This window comes from Peromyscus maniculatus, chromosome 8 (assembly GCF_049852395.1).
Source record: "Peromyscus maniculatus bairdii isolate BWxNUB_F1_BW_parent chromosome 8, HU_Pman_BW_mat_3.1, whole genome shotgun sequence".
NCBI classification, from domain to species: Eukaryota; Metazoa; Chordata; class Mammalia; order Rodentia; family Cricetidae; genus Peromyscus; species Peromyscus maniculatus.
In genome coordinates, this window is record NC_134859.1 from 33,258,763 (window position 1) to 33,284,069 (window position 25,307).

Genomic DNA, 25,307 nt, shown 5'->3' on the forward strand with positions numbered 1-25,307 from the left:
TGTCTAATTTTTGAGGTTATAATAAAATTACATCATTTTCCCCTTCCTTCTTCCCAAGTCTACCCACATATCATAATTCTTTACTTTCTTTCAAATTCATGGCCTTTTAAAATTAATTGTTATTACATGTGTATATGTATATACAGACATATTCCTAAATATAGCTTGCTCGGTCTGTATATTGTTACTAATACGTACGTTTGGGAGTAATACTGCATTCTTGCCACCCTAGCCCTTCCCCTGCTGTGCTGGGGAACTAATACACTGACTGCCCCAGAGAAAGTGTCGGTGAAGTTGAAGATGTGTGAGATCCCCCAGGTTAGGCAAGCACTCTACCCCTGGGCTCCACCCCAGCCTCATCATTGCCCTTATTGATTTCCACGTTTCTATTGCCGCACAGATGGCCAGGGAAGTCACTACAAACTGTACCTATGTCGGTTTGCTTTAAAAAAAAAAAAACAAAACACTTATGTTTATTTACTTATTTTAATCAACAAGCAAAAATTGTGTATATTTGTGGTGGACAGCATGTTTTGATAAATGTGTGCATTCTGGAATGGCTAAACCAAACCAAGTGACATATAAATTACCTCAGCTATCTATTTTTATGGCGAGAACTCTTAATATTTACTCTGGTTTTAAAGTATGCACTCCGCAGTTCCTAATCACAGTCCCCATTTTGCACAGCAGATCTGAACTACCCTGCTCCCTATCAGTTTCTGAAGACTGACTTATTTTATAGCACAAAAGTGGGTTCAAGTTTGGGGCTTTCTATACCCCAGTCCTGGAATCAAACATTTCTCCCTTCTCATTTTAGTAGGAAATGATGTTTAAAACTCAGATCTTAGCCATAGGTGAACTCATTGCTTATGTAATGTCATTACTTCTAGACTTTTACAGAATATACAAAATTACACAAAACATACAGAAATATATATACAAACTAGCGGATACTTCTGATTTCTTTCCTATCCCCACAGTGCACACTCCAGAATCCTGCTATATATACAAACGATCTTTCATTTGCCCGCTTTCCTTAAAGATTATTATATACACACAACTGCATATGCCAAAGTCCTATGGTCCTTCTTCCTCTGTGTGAGCCTCTTTGGCAGCAAGAGAGGAAAGCGCTGTCCAGGATTTCAGGATGCGGCCTGGACCTGGCCTTGGGGTCACCACAGGGCCTCATCACCAGCCCAGGCGAGGTCCAAGGGCTCATAGGGCTGTAGCCAGTTGTCATTGTAGTTCTCTTCGAGGACTTGTGGCCCTCTAACCGGCAAAGAGCAGATGGTCAGGGGATCTGGATGTTCGCTGCCATCGTGGGCTCGGGGCCTGAAGTAGGCGCAGAGCGCCCCTGAGAAAGTGTCGGTGAAGGTGAAGATGTGCGATCCATCTGACGCATTGAAAAAGGACAGCTTCCCCTCCTCGTAATCCAACAGGACGCCTACCCTCCGAGGAGGCACTCGTAGCCGCAGCGCCACGCGCTGCGGGTCCAGCACGAAGTACTCGCAGGAGTTCCACAGCCCCATCACCCAGTAGCCGGCGGCGGGGCTCAGGCGCGCCGGCCCCAAGCGCTCCACCGACTCCAGACACGCGCCCAGGAACCAGCGGCTGCGCCGGCCCACGTGCACCTCCCAGTAGTGGCGGCCGCTGCAGAAACGCTCCCGGCTCAGCACGCACGTCTGCTCCGAGAACCGCTGCAGGCCGTGGGCCGCGATACTGGGCGCCCCCGGTCGGGAGGACACACTCTTGAGGTCGTCTGAGACCTCCAGGCTAGGGTGCGCTGTGGTGGGGTCCAAGGTCACGTCCACTGAGCAGAAGCATAGGGTTAATACCCGCTGGGGAAGGTTCAGGCACCTCCTCTCCTCCCACCTCCCCTTCCCTCCCCTATCCTCCCTTCCCCTCCCCTCTCCTCTTCCCTCCCTTCTCCCCCCCCCTCCCCGCCCCCACACACTGTCAACTACCCCCTCTTCCCAGAGTGGCACACTCCTGAAGCCTATTCCTTTCCTAACAGACAAGTTTCCGACTCCCATTCTTCGGTTTCAAATGAAGTAGGTTCATGGGTAGATTTACTAGGATGGAGTCAAGCCTTTTGCGGCTTGTTTCCTCTGGTCCCACCATGCGGTCTGAACAGCCTCGCTGTGCCTCTGCTTTACAGCAATTTTAGAACTCTTAAAACCACAGGGAACCTCTGAGATCTAATCCAGTGACCTACACTCCAACACCCATACCCCAAACACATCCATTCACTTGATGGTTGAGAAATTGGAGGATAACCCCCAAATGCCCAACCCACCTGTTTCTTGAGACAAGGTCTCCCTATATAACTCAGGTTGATCTTGACTCATGATCCTCCTGCCTCAGCCTCCCAATGCTGGGATTTCAGGTGTGTATCATTCCTGCCTGAGGGTCCCTTCTGAGGAACAATCTGAGAGGTTCCTTTCAGATTCTGCCGTTCTTCTACAAACAGATTCCAGAAGCAACCTTCCTGCCCTTAGGAAATGAACCCAGTAAACCCCCAAAAAGCTGTGCCTGTGTGAGAACAGCTTGTGTATGAAACGTGTGCACATGAGAGTATGCAGCATGCTTTATGTATACTGTGTTCATTTCCAGGAGATGGACTTGGCTTCTGGAAAAACCTTTCCTCTGATGTCAGACCCCTCCCCATCCTTTCTATGCAAGACCCAATCCAACCCTGTCACCCTGTCAGTTTCAGTTACTTACCTGCATATTGCTGGGCCGCTCTCCACTCTGAAACCAGAGAGAGAGAAGGGACTCAGACTGCTAAGCCAGCAATTCTGGGACCTTGAGGGTGACTTCCCTTGCTCAAGAACTGCCCACAAATTAAATATCCTCATCCCCACCTCTGGATTGGATTGGACAAGGGTCTACCAAGTGGTGTGCAGCCTCAAGTTACATTGGGAAGATGGAACACAGAGGCAAGGAACAAGCAGCCGCGGTACCAAAGGATGAAAATGAAACCTATCTCCGCCTGGCCAAGCTCAGTTCTGGAGGCCCTGCTGAGCTGGGCTCGGTTGGTCCTAAGATGCCTTGTAGATACCCAGTCTTCTCTTTACAGCCTCCGTTTTTATTGTGGATCATTACGAGTAGATTTTTCTTTAGTTTCCCCTTGTTCTATTTTGAAACAAAGAGTTGATCCAAAACAATAGAAGACATTTTTTCAGGATGCTAGAGGATTAACTCTGGACTGGAATCAAAACAGTCAGTGGAACTTTAGAGATACACAGCTCTAATATGGAATAACTTAGTTCCAGCAAAGTGTTGATCCAATGTTAGTTTGCCTATGAATTTTAAACTATTCATCCAAATCAACTTGAGAATTTTTAAAGGAACTGTGTAAATTTGTGTTTTTAAAGGTTCATTAACTTTAAAGGGGAAGCAGATGTGGGGAAGAAAACGAACTATAAAAACCTGAACTATAAAAACTTGAACTATAAAACTTGAATTATAAAAACTTGCTATAAACACCATAATGGTGTAAACAAGGAGTAGGGAGGTGAGCCCACAGATAAGAGCATCTTCACTGAACATACTCAAGTCGAAACCTTGCCTCAATGGGAAAATTACGGCTGGTGTACTAAATGGCATTGAGAAGGCCCATTCAGTGTACACAGACAAGTCTGTGGATTATCACTTCACACCCAGTGTGGGGACTTCTGTAGAACTGATTAATGGACGTCTATATGAAACATATTATTGCAGTTTGGATCTAAAACATTCTCCAATGATCCCGAGTCAAAGGCTTAGTCCTCAGCTCTTCACTATATGGAACCTTAGTCTCTGGCCTCTTCTGGTTCTCTTTTTGCTTCCTGCCTACCACAAGGCAAGCAGCTTTCTCTACCACACATTCTGTACTCACTGCTGCCTTGCCACTGGCCCAAGTGACTATGGATTTACCTCTGAAACTGTGACCCCAAGCAAACCTTTGATCACTGTAAGTTTACTATTTCAGGTATTGTGCGACACTAACAGAAGGCTGAGAAATACTCTATAAATTAATAAAAGAAATTATAAGACAATATCATTGTGGTATCCTTAGCATAGACCTTCAATAAAACTTCAGAAGCATAAGCCACTGGTAAAAATTTGATTAATTAACTTTATCAAAAGTAATGATCTCTCTTCACTAAGGGGAACATGGACAAGACTAACAGCAAATAATACAATAGTAAAAAGGAATCCATGTTGTTTAATGTCAATAATAATATACATATATATTGATAAGGATATATATACATTATATATCAATAAGAATATATGTAATATAGGAATGTTCAAAATCTTAGCATCCAGAGATGAGCCACTAATAAAGGAATGAGGAAGCATTTATTCCCATGGGCCAGCAAACTTAGAGAGCTAGCTCACACAGGGTGCAGGTGTGCAGAGACTCACCTTTGCTGATGGCAGGATGATGGCTTTCTGGGAACCCTTTGTCTAACTAACATCTTAATCTCCCTTCCTGGTTGTACCTCCTAGAGAAAAGGGGTGATAGGGCAGCACACTTCAGGCTTATTCTGTGTGGTTTGCAGTGGTGTGCCGTGAGAATCAGCAAGAAGAAACAGACCTAAGACACCTACGAGGTGGATATTTGAACAGTGATGCATATAGAGAGCAAGGGACAGGCAGCATGAAACACTGATGTTTACACAAACTAAAATGCATGTGACAAAGTAGAAATTCAGATTTGCAAGAATAGATACAAAACAAAATATGTATTAGGCTGATGGTCTTATGGAGGGAATATAGGCCCTTATGGTATTGTAAGGTCCCGAGAAATTCCTTTCCCCAAAGCTTGGCATTTAGACAAAAGCTAGCATTCCTTCTGGACTTAAGATAGTTCCTACTTGCTAAAAGGAGTCATCTCCTTAGCCCTGGCAAAAGTGACATCAGCTCTTCCATTTACCCGTGCCTGTGGTGTCTATTACACTATCAGGGTCTATGCTAGCCTCAGGGCTCCCTCAGCCCTGCTGGCACACCCCGCCCCCTACCCTAAACCTCTGCAGTCCCTGGGCTTCACTTCCCCTCCCCCACCTTCTCTTCCCTATGTAACTCAGCTGTTTTGGCTACACATTCTCTGGGTTCTCTTCTTGATTCTGCTCTCGGCTCCTCTCCTGCACCTCTCTTCTGTTTGCCCTCTCTCTTCTTCCTTCTCTCTTCTCTTTCTCTCTCTCTCTAACCCCTCCTCTCATGAGCCAGTTCAGTCTGAGCTCTTCCAGATGCCTCTGACTGAACTCTCCTTCCTGTCTACAATAAAAACCTCCTCAGCCGTACCTAGGAGTGTCCATGTCCTCATATTCATTCAGGTGTGAAGAGAAGTATTTACATATATAGTAACATGTCTGCTCTAGACTGGCAGGCAGTTGGAGGGTGAACATCAGAAATTCAGGTGACTGTAGTGTGTAACCAGGATTAGAAGCAATGTTTTCCCACATGTAGCCTCTGGACAATAAATATAAATATAAAAGTGAAACCTGGGTCTGACCTCTACCAAGTAAAATATGCATACAACATGTGAAGTGTATGAAAGAAGGCAGAAGCACCAGAGAGACTGTGATGCTGCCATGGACAGAGAGGAGCCGGCTAATGATGACTTAACTTAAGGTTTTTTGTTTTTGCTGTTGTTTTTAGCTCTATGATGGTGTGGAAGCCATATGTATTCATTAGAAACCATACTTGGAATTTTGATCATTTCTCAGGCTGGTGATTGGTGACATGTTTACTCTGTGGAGATGCTGGGAAGCCACAGTGAGTCACAGCCCCAGACAGTCACGTGATCAGAAGGTACCCGCACAACACCCTAGCACTGTACTGCTCATCTGTGATATTTGGTACATGTATCAATGCGTTTCCAACTTAGACTATTTTCAATGTACAATTTACAGTGCATTTTCAATTTACTTGTAAATTAACTTGTAAATGGAAATGTCCTAAGTTGGAAATGCATTTAGAGGGGGTGTGATTCGATCGTGGTAAGTCAGGGAGCCCAGTGAGAAGCAGTGGGAGAGAACAGGCTTTACTCACCAGCCTGGCCTTCGGACCTTCTCCAGTCTGAAGCAGCAAAGGAAAAGGGGAATTAGAAAGTCAGGACACCACATCACATCTGTGTCACAGCTGTCTGAATATCCCTCCCCTCCCCACCCACGCAGTCTGCACAGTTCCAGCCTGGGGTCATACTTTGTTGGGAGACAGCTAGGGTACAAAGTCAGGACAGGAAGGAATAGTTCTGGGGTGGAGCGCACTTACCAAGCTCTGTCTGAAGTCTCTCTGCAAGCAGAACAGAGAGAAACATCAACCTTTTGAGGCAAAGACCTTCCTCAATCTCAAACCACTTCTGACTGCAACTCTACCCTTGAGGCCACACTGCCCTGTAGAAGGAGGCTCATCCCCTGCACTCCAGGGCCTTTATCCTATCTTCATTTCAGAGGAAGACATCAACAGGCACTGGGCCCGGGAGGAAAACAGGCTTGGTTCTAAAGGGTTTTTCCCAAGGCCCCGATCTGGTTAGAGAGAGGTTCATTCTTTCTGAACCACGGGATTTCCTTGGCATTTGCAGGGAGGGGAGCGGGGGCAGAAGTGTGTGAATAAATAAGCCCAGGTACCCAGCACAGCCTATATGATTTGGGGGGTCATTTGCTGACCCCCAAGATCTTCATTTAAAGACAGGAAGGATACCACAATTATTTCTCCTGGCTAAGTGGAAAGGATCCGATTCTGCCACTAGAACATAGGCCTCTGGTCTCTCCCTCTTTTGTACTCTTTATATACTAATATAGACTGTGGTGTTGATGACTCATTGAAGCGGTTTTGCTTGGCAGGATTGAGTAGGCAGCAAGACAGGGCTCTCTACTCTTGCTGTTTGTCTGGAGTTTTGACAGGGCAGTCAAATTTTTGTTCTCTGGATCTTCATTCTAATTATGGGGGCCTTCTCCAGTTCCCCTTTATTTGGGATTTCTCAACCTCCTTTGTTTTTTGTTTTGTTTTTGTTTTTTTGAGACAAGATCTCTCTATGTAGCATGACCTGAAAATTACTGAACCTCTTGGGTCTGTCTCACCAGTGGAATGCTGGGATTTCTGGCCTGAACCAAGGTGCTCAGATCCCCACCTTCTGTTGAACACCCCTCTGCTACAGCACACCCCTCCACGGTTTTAAGTGGGTGTGTTCCAATGAGAGGGAAAGGAATTTACCAGAGCATTCCCATTTGAGTGCAAGTTCAAGAGTCATTCTTCACAGTGGCATTTGGCTTAAAAAAGAGAACGACAGATTCCAGGAAGATGAACTGGAGAGGGTAAACACTCCAGCAGGGTCTGCTCAGAGGTTCTCCTGTAGAAGGAACCCTGAAGCTGGACACCCACAGGCAGCCCATCTCAGTCTGATTGAGGAAGAAGTGGTGCACAAAGACGGATGAGAACCAAATGGATGCTCTCTTCCTCAAAGGATCCTAGCTGCTTGAAGGCCCTTTTCTGTTCCAGAGGTGGCCAGTTAAACTCACTTGTCCTGCAGCCTGCCCTGTGGTGAGGAACCCAGAACTTACCCAACCTTGCAGTCAGTCTACCTGGAGACAAAAGGAAAAAAAGGATGCTCTCAGTGTGGGGAAGGACCAGACAGATTATGTACATGGTGTGCAGACTCAGCTCTGTGCATCTGGAAGCCAACCTGGGTGCCTGGACACTCTCAGTCCAAGCAAACTCCGTCCTTCCCTTTCTCTGCCCCCCTCTGTGGTGGTAATCTAATTGTACTGAAATGTGATTTTGATTGTATGTTAATAAATAAAGTTGCCCAGGGGTCAGAGCTATTAGAGCCATAGCAAGAGTGTGGCGGTGGTGGCACACGCCTTTAATCCCATAGATATCTGTGTGTTCAGGGATATAGCCAGCATTGGAGACATATGCCTTTAAGACCTAGGTGGCTGTACATTCAGACAGTGACGAGGCAGTCACATGTTTGGGTTTACAACCAATGAGAAGGCAGAACAAAATACTTTAAATAGACGAACAGACAGGAAATAGAACCCTCATTCGGGAAGCTGGGACACCGCAGGCGGAAGGGTGAGATTTTAGCTCTGAGCTCTGACCTCTTGGCTTTCTCTTTTGCATTGTTTCTGTGTTTCTTATTTAATAAGACGGTTGGTTACATCAACACCCCTCCTAGACCCCCCCTCCAAGACTTGCCTTGGAAACCCAGCGGGTCCCCGGGCCCTGCTTCAGGATGTGGGGAGAGGGCACCTTTGCTGACTTACCTCTGTCCTTCTCGCCCTGCTCCTTCAGCTTTTCTGGAAGAAAGAACAAATGGGGAAAGCTGAGTAGGGCCTGCCCGAATCTAGGTCTCATTCCAGTCTGGGTGGCCTTCTGCCGCTGTGTCCCTCCAGGGCTCCCCACACCCCACCACTTTCCTATTGAGACACTAGCAGGTAGACTCCCTGGTATGCAGACAGGGAGAGGGATCATGGCTAGGTATTAAAGGTGGCAAATTTCCAAGATGGCCAGCTTCCTCCTAACCTCCTTACTTGAGACAAAAGTCTAGCAGCTTTGGCCTCCCACCAGCAGGCCCCCTGCTGATGGACTAACTCAACAAGTTCAAGGGACATTTGGGGACCAATTAACCATCCTATCTATCTCAAACTGACCAACCCTGAAGTAGGGGAGGAAGACTCTTCAGAGGCTTTAAAATCCCGGCCCTCAGGAAAAGACCGGAATTTTTTCGGCTTTTCAAGCCCCCCCACCCACCCACTTAGCTTCTCAGAGGGTCTTTTTCTCTGCATGTCTCTGTTGCCTGTGTGTGTTTCCTCATCCCCAATAAAAACCCTTTTCAAGTGTCAATTCTGTCTACTGAGCTTGAGATTTCTCTGCTGCTATCTGTTAAGTTTCAGATATTTCCTGTCTTTTAGTTATTTAACGGCACAGAAAACAAACCGGATCCAGACCCCTAGACTGCATCTCTACGGAGCAAAACCAGCTCCAGGGCCTGCCTCATACCTTGGGAGCATCTCTGCTTGTAAAAGTACTGCAGAGCCAGGATGGTGAGCACAGCCAGACAGAGTGGGAGGGCCGCCAGGGTTCCCAGGAACGCTTTCTTCCAGGGGGACGGTCTGGGTAGGAATACATCTGGAAAACAGGTCACATGGTGTTTGTTGTCTCGACTTAGGCTCCGCTAAAATCACTAAGACAAGACTATCTTGGACCTCACAACTGGGAAAGCCTTGAGTGACCTTAGGGTGGCCAGTTGCACCGGGAGCCCCTGCAGCCAGGTATGAACTGGACATGAGGACAGCTGGTCAGTCTTCACTCCAGGTAGGATCCAGAGCAAGGGCAGGACTAGTGTGAGCATCAGGAAAGGGAGGACTGTGAACTGAAGCTGAAGGACAGGTCCTACCTGGTCTGCCCTTCACCTCACCACCTCTTATCACTGGGCGGCCACTTCTTCCAGCTCTGAGCCTACACTTCAGTGAACCCACAATCCAAAGTGTTTTGTTTTTGAAAACCAGTGAGCTGTCCTGCCTGGTAGGAGAATCCACAGGTGGCCACTTGCTCCCTCACGTTGATCTCAGCTCTCACACCACTGGAAGAATTGCTAACAAAGCCAATAGCAGTTTAACCAGAGCAGCTCCCCCAAGCAATCCCCAGGGGTAGGATGCAGCTTGGGGCTGTATGCAGGCCAGGGCAGCTCCGAGAGTGGCCAGAAGCTGAAGGGATGAGAGCAACCTGGAGCATAACCCTGCAGAAGCATCTGTGCCGGTTCAGTGATGTTTGTGTCTGTGTGAGTTAATTATTCAAAGGTAATGCTTTATCCCAGAGGGAGGCTTCTTTAAAAAAGCATTTTTAATCTTTAAGTATGGTAAACTGAGGCTGAGATCACAGTGGTTAAGAGCCCTGGTTGCTCTTCCAGGGTCTCATGTGAGAGATAAGCTTTGTACCAAGGTATCGAGGACTATGGGGGTCCAGCCCCTCGATAGTTCCCTCCCAGGGTCCGGGAAGAATCTACAACCAGCTGATAATTAATCTTTGATGGGAAGAAATGAATCTATGTACACGAAACTCCTTAGTCCATATTTTTTATTATTCTGTGACAGTTACAAGCTTATATTCTGCTCTCATATTTAGGTCATCTTTAGCCTGATTTCTCTCTACACTTGTCTGCGATTCCCTCTAGGTTCTATCTTAATTCCTTCATCTAGTTCTGCCCCTTCTAGGTTCTCATCCATCTTATTCCTTCCCATATCATTTCCTCTCCCATCTCCTTCTCTCTCATCTGGCTCTTCCTCCTCTTCCATCTCGTTCCTCTAGTACTCTCCTGTAGCCCTTCAATCTACTTCTTCCCCATCTCAGTTTGTTCCTCTCAAGTTCTTACCCATCTAGTTCTTCCATTCTCTTCTCTTCTCTCTGTCTCTCGTGCCCTGGGAGTTCTGGTATATATACACTTACAAGCAGTATTCCCTTAGCAGTGCAAAACCAGGCTTCCAGGGTCAAATGGAGGGGTGATAAGAATCACACAGGGAGGCAATAACCGTTAATTATCACTTGCAACCCCAAAGGGAAGTGACCAATGGGGAAATGAATTAACTAAAGGCTAAATTCAGGTAATATCTAAGAAGAGGGTTCTTATGTGCTCAACTATAATCTTAAACGTGGTTGGTAGAAAGTGTTAAGAATCTATAAGTTGCTAGGTCAATGGGAGAAATAAAACTGTCTTCTTTTTTCCTGTAGCTCCTGTCTGTCCAAGCTATCTGCCATTTTTCTGCAGGGTGGGGGAAAGTGTGCTCAGTCGCTAGGCAACCTGTGTACAGCTAGATGCCTCTGGTGATAGTTAAAGGGCGATCTGGAACTGGCGGTAAGGTTTGGGAAAAGAGGAAATAAGGCTTAATTGGCACATCCGCCAGGCCTTCTCAAACAGGTAGCCTGGATGCTTAAGTCTGTTCTAGAGAGTACAGAGGTATATCTGATAAGGTACTTTCCTCCATCCGGTGATGGACCTGGCCGGATGCTACCAATAATGATAATTACAGGGAGGCTTGAACTGGGGTTCTGGCTGAGCATAGCTGTTAGCACAGAAGTTTATCTAAATATTCCTAGAAGTGGTTAGGTAAGGAGTTAGAGGTCTATAAAGTTAGTAAGGCTGTAAAAAAGGAGGGGTCTGAGCTAAATTGTGTAAAGCTATTACTTAATGTCTACCTGACCTAGGCGGTGTCCCCTTGTGGAATTTACCTTAAATCAGGAGACTCGCCTGTGGGTTGTTATCACTGTTAATCCTTGGAAATTGGGTGACCACCTGGGTGATGTCTCCTTTAGTCCTTGAAAGTGGCTAGGGGAGATATCTGATTCCAGAGAAAGCCTTTCCTGAGGCTGTTCTCCAAATACCTGGAATGTGTATGTCCAGAGAGTGATTAGTCCACATTGTTAGCCCTTCTTAGGGAAAAATCAATTGGGAAAACTATGAAGGCACACATGATTTTCATAACAGAATACAGCTGATATATAACAAGCCAAGTAACACCAAAAACTCCTTGGGATTTGGCTTCCTCTGGAGGAATTCCCTGATTCCTCCAGGTAGTGACTTTGCCATAACCAGCTGAGTTCTTATGATATTCCTGCGGCCCGCAGCACCAAGGAGCTAAACCCTAGCCCTCTTCTTAGCCACGCTTAACAGTAAGTTGAGTGACATTAACTGTACCCGCATGTTGTACACCTATCACCAGTCTCCATTTCTAGAAATTTTCCATCATCCCACACTGTCCACTGAACACTAACACCTCATGCACTCTGGGCCTGTAGGCTGTTTAAAACCACTTACTGTACTCTCTGTCTATATAAACTGGACTGTTCGGGGTACCTTACGTAAGTGAAGTCACACAGTATTTTTTCCTTTTGAGTCTGATTTATTTTGCCAGCATTTGTAGTCTCTTCTGAAATGTAGGTTTCCTGGAACTCCATTGTCACCGTCTTGTACAATGGGGTTGGCCACACTAGGTTTATCCTTCACATACAGCTTTCACTTCGCAATCTGCTGTCTCCCTGACTTGGTGGTTAGACCTGGGTCCTCTGTTCCAGCCTCTGTGGTCTCTCCACCTGAGATCCATTAACAGCAATGGACATAGGCAAGTATATACAGATCTAAAGGTCTATGTATGTAAGCTTAATAATAAATTATAAATGGTATAAATTTAGATATATACGGATCTAATCTAAGGTTCTCTTTAGGATTTTTTTTTAATTCTTTATTCCTTTGAGATGCAAGCAAGCCTATTAGAAAGCTAAACAACTTTGACAGCTTTATAACCCAGGACTATTGTTCTTCAGGACCATCCATCTGACAGGCAAACATCAAGGACAAGATACCCAAACCCTTTGTGCTCTGAGGATTTAAATTTAGGGTCCAGCTCCAGGTTGAACCTTCATGCTTGCCTTAGAGATGGGTACACTTTGCTTTCCCTTTGGATAAGGACAGCTAGCATAGATTCCCCTACTACCCAGCAACCAGGGGAATTTAGAATGAACTGTGCATGACAAATTATGCTGCAAAGTCAACCTACTTAAGGGCATGTTACAGTCTGTCTTGAGATCATGCATACAGATCGTGCATGTCTGCCTGATACAAAGGAAGATGGTATTTTCTGTTATAACTATTGACTTAGATTTATAGAAAAAATAACCCATAGGTTAGATTTGTCTCCAAGGCTTAAAACAATAAAGACCTTGAGGGCTGGAAAGATGGTTCATCAGTTAAAAGAACTTGCTACTATTCTAGAAGACCTATAATTTGATTCTCAGCACCCATGTGATGGCTCACAACCTTTTGTAACTCCAATTCCAGGAGATCTTATGACCTTTTCTGGCCTCAGAGGACACCAGGAATGCAGCTGGTGCACAGACATACATGCAGGCAAAACACCCATACACAGAAAATAAAATAAAATTTAAAACAATAGACTTTGAAACCAAGCAATGGCTGAAATTTCAACTCTTTGCCTGAACATCTGCTGACCTAAGTTGCCTTTTTATAACCCAGATCTACATGACATTACTCCCAGGTACCCATTTCTGCTCCTCAGTTCCCTCTAGTACTACCACCTTCTAAGGCAAGCTATTATTCACTCATTTTATCTTTTGAATCACTCCCTGGGATGGGAACCAAAGGGTCAGAATTTGGGGTTCTACAAATAGTGGCTTGAGGGATGATGTTAGGAACAGAGGATTCCCATAACGATTTATAGTGAGCTTTATGAGTTTGGTGCATGACCTTTGGTATAGAAATGCTGCTCCTCTGGGCCTCCTTATTCTCTACCCGGTTGCCACTGCACTCTCAGAGAGTTACTCTTAGCCAAGTAGATTCAGGTTTCAAACCCAACCATAATCAGTCACACCTCAGAATCCTTATGTCCTCACAGAACCACCTATGGGCCAATCAACACGGAGCTTTTGATGATTAGAAAGATATGTGTGAGCCAGTGCCTACTGACCTGCAATCTGGAGCACAAACTCTTTCTTCTGGGCCAACAAGGGGTTCTGGATTGAGCAAGACACATTGCTATGAGTCCCTTCTCGGACAATCACAGATGTGTCCAGACTGAACAGGCCTTGGGCATTCTTGATAATGGCTTCAGACTCTGGAGGAAGGCACTGCCCCTGGTGGTCTCTCCACTGAACCTTTGGCTTGGGGTACCAGCCACTGGATCTGCATCGTAGCTGAATGCCTCCTTCGTTGAAGCCCTCAAGGGAGATGTGTGAGTCTGAGCCCAACCCTAGGAAAGCAGGATTGTGAAAGATCAGGCTCACTCCTAGAAGCTAAGCATAAAGTTCATGCCACCATTCACCATCTGAAGTCACCATAAGATGTCAGGAATTATGACTCTTTTATTATGTATGTGAGCTCACAGCCCTCCAGCTATGAACTGACAAGGACAGTTTAGACTAGACAGGGACATTAGGAAATATTCAGAAGAGGGCTATGTGCATTCAGTTATACTGTGCAATAAGTGATCTCACTACAACGAAGAATCATCTCACCCCAAATCTCAACTGAATATCCTGTTAATTCTCACTAGATCTCAAGTGCCTATGGTATATGCAATCCTTTCCCAGTCTAATAGAGCTGGCTCTGTTATCTATCTAGCTATCATTTGTCATTTAACTATCAATTTATGTGCTAGAGGTCAAACTCAGGTCTTGTTCATCTAGGTAAACATCCTATCAGTGAGCAATATTCCCAGCCATATATTTTAAACTTGCAAAATATTAATATATTTGTGTATGTGTGTACAATATATCCTGAGTCCATCTTTGTTGGTGGTATGTATATGGTTTCAAGGCAGACCACTCTGAATGTCTGTAAAAATAATCCTCAAAGAAAAAGAGGCTATCAACTGAGAGTGGGGGGATGGGAGGGATTGAGAGAGAGTAGCTGGAAAGGGTTGGAGAGAGGAAAGAAGGGGAGAAAAGTGATGCAATTCTATTTTAATCAAAAACACATTCGCATATCAATGTTTAAATACTAATAATGTATAAAATACATACCAGGAAAGCCTCAGGCCTTTCTCCATCATTTTTATTCCTTACATCCTCACTACTTAGGTAATCAAATTCTATTAGCTTCTAGCTAGTACATCTTATATTTCTTTCTGCTGTATTCCCCTTTATTTCTTGTGCACTTTATATACATCATCAAATTTCTTTTTCATGTTGTTTTTCCCTCTTACTAACGGATTCGAGGAATCATTACACATCTATTCACTGAGCTCCTTGTCTTTCTCGCTTCTGAATGTGGACCGTGATGATGGACCACATTCAGCTCCTATGTGTTGGTATTTAGGAAGCTTCAATGCTCACGAAATGCTAGGTGATACTACAAATATTAATCTTGTACAAATGCCTATTATACCTTGATGTCACTTTGAGTCACCTTGTCATTATGGACACTAATTATCTTTTCAGCTGTTTTGAAGTCATTCAGTATTTTTTATGAACGTTTTCTCCCTTTTATTTGCTGCATATAAACTTGTAAGGATTTCTTTTTTTAACTTTTTAAAAACTTTTTTTGTTTTCTTTTCTGGTACCGAGGATTGAACCATGGTCTTGTTTGTGCTAGACAGGCACTAGATAGACCTCTGAGATATTTCTTCATGCCCCATCAATGTTTTAACACATTGTGCTTGTTTGCTCTCAATCCAAGATTCCCCGTGCCATTATGTCTCCTTGAGTATCTGGCAGCTCTATCCAATCCTGCTCCTGGCTGGCTCCAAAACATACCTGCTACTTCCAGCTCCCACGTGGCTTCACCAGAGAAGTTGTCAGAACGAAAGCGGCACCCATATTGGCCCTCGTCAGAGGGAGCCACATTGAGGACATGCAGGGTCACACTGCCATCGGCAATGTCATTAGCTTCGAATATGGTCCTGTTGAGGAACTGTGGCATCTGTGGGCTGGAGAGACCCTGCTGTTCCTGGTACAGGTAAACCACATTTGAGACCTGGGTCCGGAACCAGCGGATCTCCATGTGCTTTGCATCCAGGTACGGTGACAAGTGGCATGGGAACTCCACCGTTTCCCCGACAAGGGCCAAAATGGATTCTCCAGGACCCAGCACCTTGATCTCATCTAGGACAACAATCCAAAACAATGGCCAAGATCAACCCACTTTAAACTTAAGTTTTTAAAATTTGCAAATCAGAAATCTATAGCAAACTATTCAAATGACAACAATGAGTTGCCATCTAACAACAACCTGTGTGGTTTCCTGGAAAAGAAGTTGTCATGAACAAAAAGTCCGAGCATGAGTTAAAATATATATGTACACATGTTCCAACCAAGCACACTGTACAGGACTGGACTGGTTATTGGTTTGAATCAATCGAGAGTAATGCTATTTGGTCAAGGGAGCACACTAAATGCAATGTTTGACAAAAAATAAATAAGCCTATGATATAGAATAGAGAATTGCATATTTGTGTAAGTGACAAAAAGAAAATTATGCCTATGATATAGAATAGAATATATAAATATAGAATGGTGAAAGCACACCAAGAAAAAGATCTTGAAAGAGAGAAGCCATATGGCTGATGATGGTGGCGATTCTGCTCAATGAGAATTGAAAGTCTTATTTTGTTCAGGTCTTAGTTAGAATTTCAATTGCTCGGATAAACGCCATGACCAAAAGCAAACTGAAAAGGAAGGGACGTATTTCATCTTACAGGAAAGTCAGGGCACGAGCTCAAGGCAAGAACCTGGAGGCAGGGACTGAAGCAGAGGTCATGGTGGAGTGCTGCTTACTGTCTTTATTCTCCAGACTTCTCAGCCTCTTCTTATATACCCCAGGATTCCCCCGCCCAGGGTGGCACCACACACAGTGGGCTGGGTCCTCCCCTGTCAATTATTAATTTTAAAATGCCACAGGCTTGCGTGCAGGCCAATCTTATGGAGGCAATTTCTCAAGCGTGCTTCCTTCTACTCATGTATCTCTGACTTGACAATAAACTAGACAGGACAGGCAGTTTTCACAGTGTTTATCAATAGAACACACATCTACAGCTTCTATAAAAACAAAACATATAGAAACATGATCTATGGGTATACTCTGCTCTGTGTGGTTTAGTATTTAAATGCCTGCTGAATTCTGCTGTGGAGAGACCTGTCATGATCTTTCATTTGATCATTTCTCTTCTTTTGTGGAGTCTCCAGGTGGTCTCTCTGCTCTCCTTAAATCAGTCCATTTCCTCCTTTCCAAATTCAGCTAAAACTTCTTCCCCAGACTCCAACTTGCTAGATCTCCCTCTCCATCCTGCACTTTGTCTGTAGATCATATGTCATTTTGGACAAAACCTTTTGCCTCCTGGATGACACCTGGTCAATCCCAATTGCCTTCCTACCAGATTCCCTGTCCAGGGTCTCTTCAACTGTCTTTCTCACACACCTAAGCTCTCTGTCCCCTGCCCCCCTCTCTCCAATCCCAGTTTATCCTCCATCTATTTCCTTCCAGGGAATGTGTGCTTTGCAAGACTTTCAAGGGAAGGAGACTCGCTCTTAGCTGTGCTTATCTTTGCTCCCGGGTGGTGTATATGGGAAACGGGCTGGTGACTGATGGAAGAACATCAAGTGGTATGGCTCTTTAACGACTGGTTTAGAGGTATCGAATGGTGGTCTATAACTGCAATCCCAGTACTGGGGAGGCTGAGGCAAGAAGATTGTGAGTTCCAGGCCACCCTAGGCTGCATAGTAAGAACCTGTCTCAAAAGCCAAACAAATAAAGAGTGACAAAAACAAATGAAAAAATAAACCAACCAACCAAACAAAAAAAATCCAAAACCTTGCGTGGGAATCTTTTTGCATTTTAGCAGTTAGTATGATCTGGTGCAGCATTGTGAGAGCCCGTCCCTAGAGAGCATCTAGCAAAGATAAGGGCAGAGTTTGGGTGCTCGTATCCTACCTGGGTGGACTGAATATGGATGCGAATCAAATACACTACCTGAATTCACCTCCCCCAGCTGGAGAAAGAGGAGAAGCTGGGTGAAGAAAATGCTGCTGCCCCTCGGTACTTGCTTCAGAAACCCCGGGAATACTGAGAAATCTGCCATCTGTCAGCAGTGCAGGCGGGCCACCTGGAAGATAATAAACATGCGGGGTGATGTGGGCAGCCCAGCGCGACTGAGATCTGCTCTTGTCTCACTTATTTGTTGTTTTCTGATTTTGGAGTTTCACATCAGGCCCGTGGCTTCTTTTAAACCCTGACGGGATGTGAGAACTGCTTCTAATTTTACCAGGCAATGTTGTTACCATTGGGCTTGTTGGAACTCACGGAGTTGTGAACGGACAGGACTGAAGGATCCCAGAGGAAGCCAAGTATTGTTTAAAGTCAGGAATGGAGCCATACATTGTGTGGGGGCCCAGTGTCACCCTCCACTGGATTAGGGACACGCCCCAGAGAATGGGAAATCTCTGAAGAATCTCAATGCAGCTTTATCTCCCTTCCTCTCCACCACGTGTATACAATTTTCTCTGCCCTGGAACATCAAGTTCATTGAACAGAGGAAAAGAGCTGTTTTTTTTCCAAAACAGAGTATATGTCTGGTAGCTGCCTGTCAACTTTTGGGACATTCTGGGACAGTTGCATCTATTCTGATCCCTTGGGTAGTACTTTCAGGGGCTTAGCTAGTCCCTTTCATTCTCAAATTTAGAGCATCTTTAGGCCCAACTGATGGAGGAAGGCCATCTGGCAAGCCCTTCTCCCTCCTGTGGAGACTCAGACTCAGCCCTCTCAAGGCTGTCTCCTCTAAGGCTGTCTCCTCTAAGTCCCCCTTGGGTTCTGTGCTAGTATCTAAGCCTACAGGCCAGTGAGTCTCATGTGGCCAACACATCTTGGAGTGCACACAGTCTCTCCACATAGCTTCTTTATTTAGTTGTGTAGCTGGATGGACCGCAATGTTTGTGCTTGAGCAATGGTAGGAACCAATGTCAGGGAAAAGTTTAAGCCTTCTATGGGTTGACAAGATGTTTTAGTTGCATGCAATAGTACATATCTATATCCCAGTATACAGAAGGCTGAGGCAAAGGGGTCACGAGTGTAAAGAGAGCCCGGGCTACCTAGCCAGACTCTGTCTCAAACATAGAAATGAAGAAATACTCTATAAATAAAAGTCACCACCTTCTCCCTCTCTCTCCACTTTCAAAACATCAGCCTCCTACTTTTTTCTAGAAACTATTTATCCCATCACAACAGTTCCCCCTGGGGAGGGGATATTCAGTGGGCTTTTCACTCTTCATCCCAACTCACGTTTCTACTCTGTCTTTTGTCACGGCTTAGTGACCCTCGTACAGCCTTTGCTTCCGCTGAGCACCAACCCCACTGTCTGCAAAACCACTGGTAAAAGACGTAAGATTGTACAGTAGGAAGGCTGCAGTCAGAGGAGAAGCAAGAAGGGATTGATGAGGGCCTCTCAGAGCGGCCTCTGGGCTAGAAGAACCCAGACCGGTAGGAGCACAGTAGTGTGGTGGGAAGTGCAGTGGTCTGAGAAGTCAATGTGCCGGGTCCTGGGCCTTTGGAGCTCAGACTCAAGTGTCGTGGAGGGAAGGCAGAGAAGCAAGTTGGGTCTACTCCATTTGTGTCCCAGACGGGTTCTTCAGAGGGAGGAGGGCACACAGCCCTCTGGAGCCAACCTGTCTGTTTTGATGGTTATAACTTAGTGGGATTATTAGTTGTGCAATAACTAACAAGACCAGAGGTCCTGCACAGAGATCAAAGCTCTGGAGGACAGTAAGACCTCTTGTCCTTTGTGGCTGATGACAGAAATGTGTATGTGCCTCCCCGTGGCAATTCTGACAAGTGGCAACCAGGCATCTGAAGCCACACTTCCTTTGTGTTTCTTAGACATCTTGTTTCCTTCCCTTCCTTTTGCACCTTAGTCCTGGGGACTGGTCATAGCTTAGAGCCCCCAAGAGAGCAAAGCCATGTGGGGCACAGCACCACTCAGATAGCACCTTGCAAAGCAGTGGGACCGACTGTATTTACGGGACCAGTTGGATGAGCTCCAATGTGAGGAATTAGCCAACTGTGTTAGGTGGTAGCATGAGTCCACTCAGGAGAGGACGCCGGGGCATTGGACAGGGAGCTTAATGAACTCTTGCTCTGGTTAGCCTAGAAGACGAGTCTGTTCTTTCCCAAGTGGCAAGCAAGTGGGGTGGTGTGTTCCAGAATTGCTAGAGGATCCACAGTCCTCTGTTGTCATTTCTCTATTGTGATAGACACACATGATCTCCATCACCAAAGCTACAGGAGAAGAGGTTGAAAATACAAGGAGCACATGCGCGCACACGCTGCCTCCCCCCATGCACATGCAACTCATGCATATGCCCACAGCAATAGCACTAACATAAATTGAACACTTCTTTATCAAACACTCACCTTTACCGTCAGTATCATTACTACTTTTACCAATAAACTCCAATTACAGGTAGGGAAAGCGAGGCATGTGGGGCACCTTAACACACAGCTGGTGGGTGGTAGAGTGATGTTTCTACCTCAGCTGTTTACGGTGCCTGTTTTCTCTCATCCAGCTTCCCACCAGCTGTGTTGTCTCAGGTCTGGCTTCAGCTTTTATGTGCATCAATAACCCGAAACCATAACTGTTGTTATGAATCTATTAAGAATCACCCAGCCTCGAGCAGTACTATCCCCCAGCTGCACTAGAGAGAGTAGATCACAAGGGATCCAGCTACAAGACCAATCAATCAGTGGATTGAAATTTTACTGCTAGTTAAAGCAACTTGAAGTGTCCCTAAGACTTCTTCGCTAGCATCCCCTCAGATGGGGGTCACAGGTACCTAGTTCCTGTTCAGTATTCAGGGGTATCTGCTGGATAGCCTTTCACTGGAAACCAGTGGTCTGGCGACTTCCTGAAGGGAATAGAAGACATTTTCCTAAAGTGACTTCGTGGGTGAAACTCCACACCCCTCCCCACCACTGCCTCGAGGTTCCTTTCCCACCTGTCCTTCAGCTAAAGGCTCTGACCCTTCCTGGAGTGCGGGTGCCCCCTAAGAGGAAACACTTTCTAGTTCCTGCCATTTGCACCAAGGTTGAAATGGGCTCCAGATTCTGATTCTGGTGGAGAAGTTTGGCCGGAGAAAGGAAGGAGCTAGATAGGTTGAATGTGGGGGTGAAAATGGGGACCTCAGTGAAGGGGCCTCGGACCTAGCTAAGCTGTGCTGGTGGGGACCAGAGTCTCTCTGGCTGCTGGGATTCCCTGGGATGTTCCTTTCTGAAGACACCAAGGATAAAGGGCACACTGCAGTATTGAAGCCCACCTCTCACCTCTTCTGCTTGGCATTTGCTGCTTTTACAAACCGCAGTTGGTGTGTTTCATCTCACCGTTACCCACATAAACTCCAAAGGGCAAATGAGCCTTAGGCACCTCCCGCCCCTTTCCCACTCCAGTGCTCACTACTGCTCGCTAGCCTACAATAGTGTGATTTTAGTTGGCCCATAAGAGGATTTCCACCCTCTTGTCTCTAGGGGCTGAGTTGCTTTAAGAAGGGAGTCCTGAAAGAATGAACCATTTTTATCTGCGAGCGGAAAAGAATGCATCAGAATCTTGCTTCCTCAGAGGGGCAAACCTGAATGGGCATCTCTCCTAAGACACCTCAACACCTAACAAAACCACCAGGATGAGACAATAAGAGCTTCTTTCTATGATAGGCTTCCCCGGGGGCCTCGCTCTGTTTTCTGCTGTTTCTAGAAGGTTCATACAGTTATTGCAAGGGAGCCACATACCTTTCAGGTAACAGCAAAAGATCCAAGTGGCAGACGGATGCTGACAATCTCACCTCCCTGTAAAGGAGATGACTATGGAGTATTAGTCCTTGATGCTTAAGACCCTTTCCACATGGACTGGTAGCTGAGCTCAGGAAGTGGGGGGTGCAGCTCATGAGTGACAGAAATACTCACCCACCTTCCACCTTAGGACATAAGCTATTGGTTCTGCCCTTTGTTATAAAAACCAGAATAGACAGAACAAAACGAGGAAGTCTCCGTCATATCCTGTCCCCGTGAGGAAAGTCACAAGTTAAATTCCCATAGAAAATGTTCCTCCAGGGTCTTAGAACGAGGCCAAAGGTACCTGAGAACTTTATTAGAACAGGCTGCATCTGCAGAGGCTAAGGGCAGAGGAAGAATGCCCAAGCTGGCTACCCAGGATTGCTGGATAGGTCAAGCTGGCTATCCAGGGGGCAGGACGGTTATCTCAGGTTAGCCTCTCTCTCTTCCCAGTCACATTGAAAGAGACAGAGACTGGACTGCAATCTCCATTAAAAGCTGAGAAGTGCTTTTGGACCCAGCTTCCACTTAACCCATCCTATCCCTTTGCAGGGAAACACCGGCAAGGAAATAGCCTGGGAACTTTGCCACAAAAGAGACTTACAACAGCTGCTCATATCCAGCTTGGAAACAGTGGGGGTCTAAACATTTCTCCAGTGAAGCAGAACTGCACATGGCACTGAGTGGGATAAAAGAGAGGCCAGCTAGGGGTGGAGAAGAATCTACTCCTCTCTTGAGTTTGTTACAGAAAGTGTGTCCGTCCTCTGCAAGGCTCTCCAGTCATTTGTGTCACCTCTCTCTGCACCTTCAACCGCCATCCTCACTTCTCCATTCCTCTCTCTTTGCCTTTCTCACCTCCTAATCTCACTGAGCAGGGAAGCAGAGCTGCCCATTACACCCACTGCCCATGCACAAGACATCCTGTCTGCCTCTTTTCTGCCAATCAGCACTCTTTCCCAAGATCCTGCTCAAAATTCCTGCCTCTGATGTGTGAACTTGACCTCTTCCTGTGTGCATACCTCTTCCTTCTCAGTCTTCATAAGGGGGTCTCTGAAACCACCATAGCCAGCAGAGTAATGGTCCACAGGAGGCAAGAAGGTAGTTTGTTTTAACACAACTAAGCAGCCCATGTTGGTTCAAACTTTGGGAGTGTTACCCCAAGTAGTTTTTTTTCGGGCATATTTAAGCACAGTTTGGTAAAAACTTTTCTGGTGATAATTAATTCAATCCTATGTGCACAATAAAGCACAAAATAAACTAAATGAAGATCAGACGTGACTACGTCGAAACTCTTTATAAAGTACACACAAAACCTTCAATAAAGATGAATTCTATAGACTGGGAAAAACAAACTTATGATAAGGGTCTGGGGGAAGCAGGGGGTGTCAGCCATGTAGATGGTGCAAAGGTCATCATGCTATTAACTATGTCTGCTCTCAACCTGCTAGGCAGCTAACAGGTTATGTATTTCTTCTTTTGAAGGAACAACCCTGTGTGTTTAACATTCCAGGTTCCCCTAGTGCTTATCTGTGAGCACAAGGACCTCTGTGCCTCCCATATCTCCCTCTTCTTTATTTTTTTAAAGGAAAAACGATGATTATAACAGAGGCTAAGATTGAATGCATTGCCTGCGTGGCTAGTATAAGTAACATAGTCAATCATAACAGAGTTCTAAGACTAGCTAACATTAACAGAGGACCTAGAAAAGGGGAGAGCAATATTAACCATGATGGCTACGCAAAGGTCGCTTGAGAGATTTTGTTTATCTCTTTATGCAAATCATTAATTTGACCATCAGTAGTATGAGAGAAATCTGACACATTAAAGCAACACATGACAAAAAATTGTTGACAATCAAAATTATGCTTGAGCAACAAATAATCTATAGTAGCTTTATTTTGTAAAACTGTGGCTCTCAATTTGATCATCTTTTAGTTGATTTCTGCTAGTATTTTTGCTATAATATTAGTAGTTTTACTAAACATACAAGCCTTTTTTTTATTTTCTTCTTTTTACATCCTAACCAAAGCTTCCCCTTCCTCCTCTCTTCCCAGTCCCCCATCTCTCACCCTGCCCCCAGCCACTCCTCCACTGTCTCTTTTCAGATTCAGGCAGGCATCCCATGGACATCAGCCAGCCATGGTACACCAAGTGCACTGAGACCAGGCACCCCTTCTTCTACCAAGGTTGAATGAGGCAATCAGACAGAAGGAATAGGTCCCAAAATCAGGCAGCAGAGTTAGAGACCCCTGCTCTCACAGCTAGGAGTCCCACATGAAGACCAAGTTACACAACTGTAACTTATATGCAGAGAGCCCAGGTCAGTCCCATGTAGGTTCCCTGGTTATCATATACAGGCCAGTTTTGAGACCTCTCTTTGTGTTCCAGTAATCATTCCTGGGACTGGTAATAAAAAAGCTAGTGTGGATGCAACCATCACAGGATCTAATAGATGTGAAAGAATCATCCCAACTTTGAGGGAGCGCTCTTAATTCCATTGATAGATTGCAAAGATTTATCGAACAAAATGGATGTAATGCGGCCTATCCCACATAAGCCTTTATAACTCACAGGAAAAGCAGTATATGTATCATTTTTCCAAAGGCAGTTGCTACCAGAGGGAAAGGTATGGCTAGAGGTAAAATTACAATAAGGAGGAATATAAGCACATTTAAAGCATAAGCATCATTATTTTAAAAAACACCATTGACAGGAATATCAGGGGAAGACCTATGGATACAGGTGTGGGTGGATTCTAATGCATATGAGTAAAAAAATTTAAGAGCCCAGGAATAGATGGGTCTCCTCTGATACAAAAAGATTATTCTTGTTGATTGCCATGTACCAAACAAAGCCAGAGGTTATTTTCTAAACCATTGGCAACAGATAGCACTATTCTAGGTACAGCAACATCAATACATCAGATACTCCTTTTTCATCTTCATACAACTATAATTTCCACTATCAGTTCTCTGAAGAGTATCTAATTATGCTAAAATCTGTATTATTGCATTTGGACTGACTAATTAGATTAGTCCAACCAAAATAGCCTCCATTCATGTGACTCAATATTCGTATAACGTCTTTTGTCCAGACAATTGGTCCCAAAGTATAAAAACAATCCTTAGCATGGCAAAACAACATCATAGTGTCTCCTATTACAGGAGTGCCTTTTATCACCCCTGATAAAAGGCATTTGGATTCTGCACTGATAAACTGAGAATTAACATGTAATATAGTCAGTAAACATAACAGCATCCTTCCTGTGTTAGTAGTGTTGTGTCCTTGTTGTCTCCCCAAGGTCTTGACTTGATGAGCAAAAGTCTTGATGTCTTCCCAAGTCATCAGCTTACTCTTCTCTCTGGTCATCTCCCTGGATGGGTTTGTCCTCTACCTTCACAGGCATCAGTGGTCTCTGGGATGTTCTCCTGGTCGGGTGCATCAGAGCAGAAGCCATCTGGGACTTCATTTATTTTGGGGGAAGAAACAAAAATAACCTCACCCTGATGTTAGAAGAACACCTGACCCTTCCTATCAATTAGTTTCTAGCCATTCAACATATATTTTAGGATATGCCTCTTTTAGGGCAAAAATTCTTTGAGGAAACAGCAGAAGTATTGTCCTTTAAAGTGAAAAAAAAATAAAGCTAGCATGATTAAATGTAGCATAGCACATGGAGATGTCAATAGGTTTATAGACTCACTTTTTTTTTCTCTCTCGAGACAGAGTTTCTCTCTGTAACCGTCTTGATTGTCCTGGAACTCACTCTGTAGGCCAGGCTGGCCCAAACTCGCAGAGATCCCTCTGCCTCTGCCTCCTGAGAGCTGGGATTAAAGGCGTGTGCCACCACCATTACCCTCCACCCTCCACCCCCACTCCCGGTAACTTGTTTTTCAGTCCCTTTTCTATTTTTAGAATTTGCTGTTTAAGTATTTGATGGTATCTTTCCACAATAGCTTATCCTTGTGGATTGTAAGGGATTCCAGTAATATGATTA

General features: G+C 45.0%; 1 protein-coding gene across 2 annotated transcripts; it reads right to left on the reverse strand.

Annotated features, from left to right (window-relative positions):
* Window positions 1-467: 467 nt before the first annotated feature.
* Btnl9 (butyrophilin like 9) lies at window positions 468-21,462 on the reverse strand. 2 transcript variants are annotated; one of them, XM_006987124.4, is made up of 11 exons: window positions 21,269-21,462; window positions 17,471-17,603; window positions 15,259-15,606; window positions 13,473-13,754; window positions 8,995-9,123; window positions 8,259-8,291; window positions 7,554-7,574; window positions 6,265-6,285; window positions 6,043-6,069; window positions 2,725-2,751; window positions 468-1,810 (listed from the first exon to the last, which is right to left on the reverse strand). In XM_006987124.4, exons 2-11 carry the CDS (start codon window positions 17,577-17,579, stop codon window positions 1,173-1,175), a joined length of 1,635 nt encoding a protein of 544 aa, XP_006987186.1. In that variant the 5' UTR covers window positions 17,580-17,603; window positions 21,269-21,462; the 3' UTR covers window positions 468-1,172. The 2 variants fall into 2 exon arrangements, with proteins under 2 accessions (XP_006987186.1, XP_076434355.1); XM_076578240.1 differs by lacking the exon at window positions 21,269-21,462 and having other exon boundaries at window positions 17,471-18,257.
* Window positions 21,463-25,307: the final 3,845 nt, after the last annotated feature.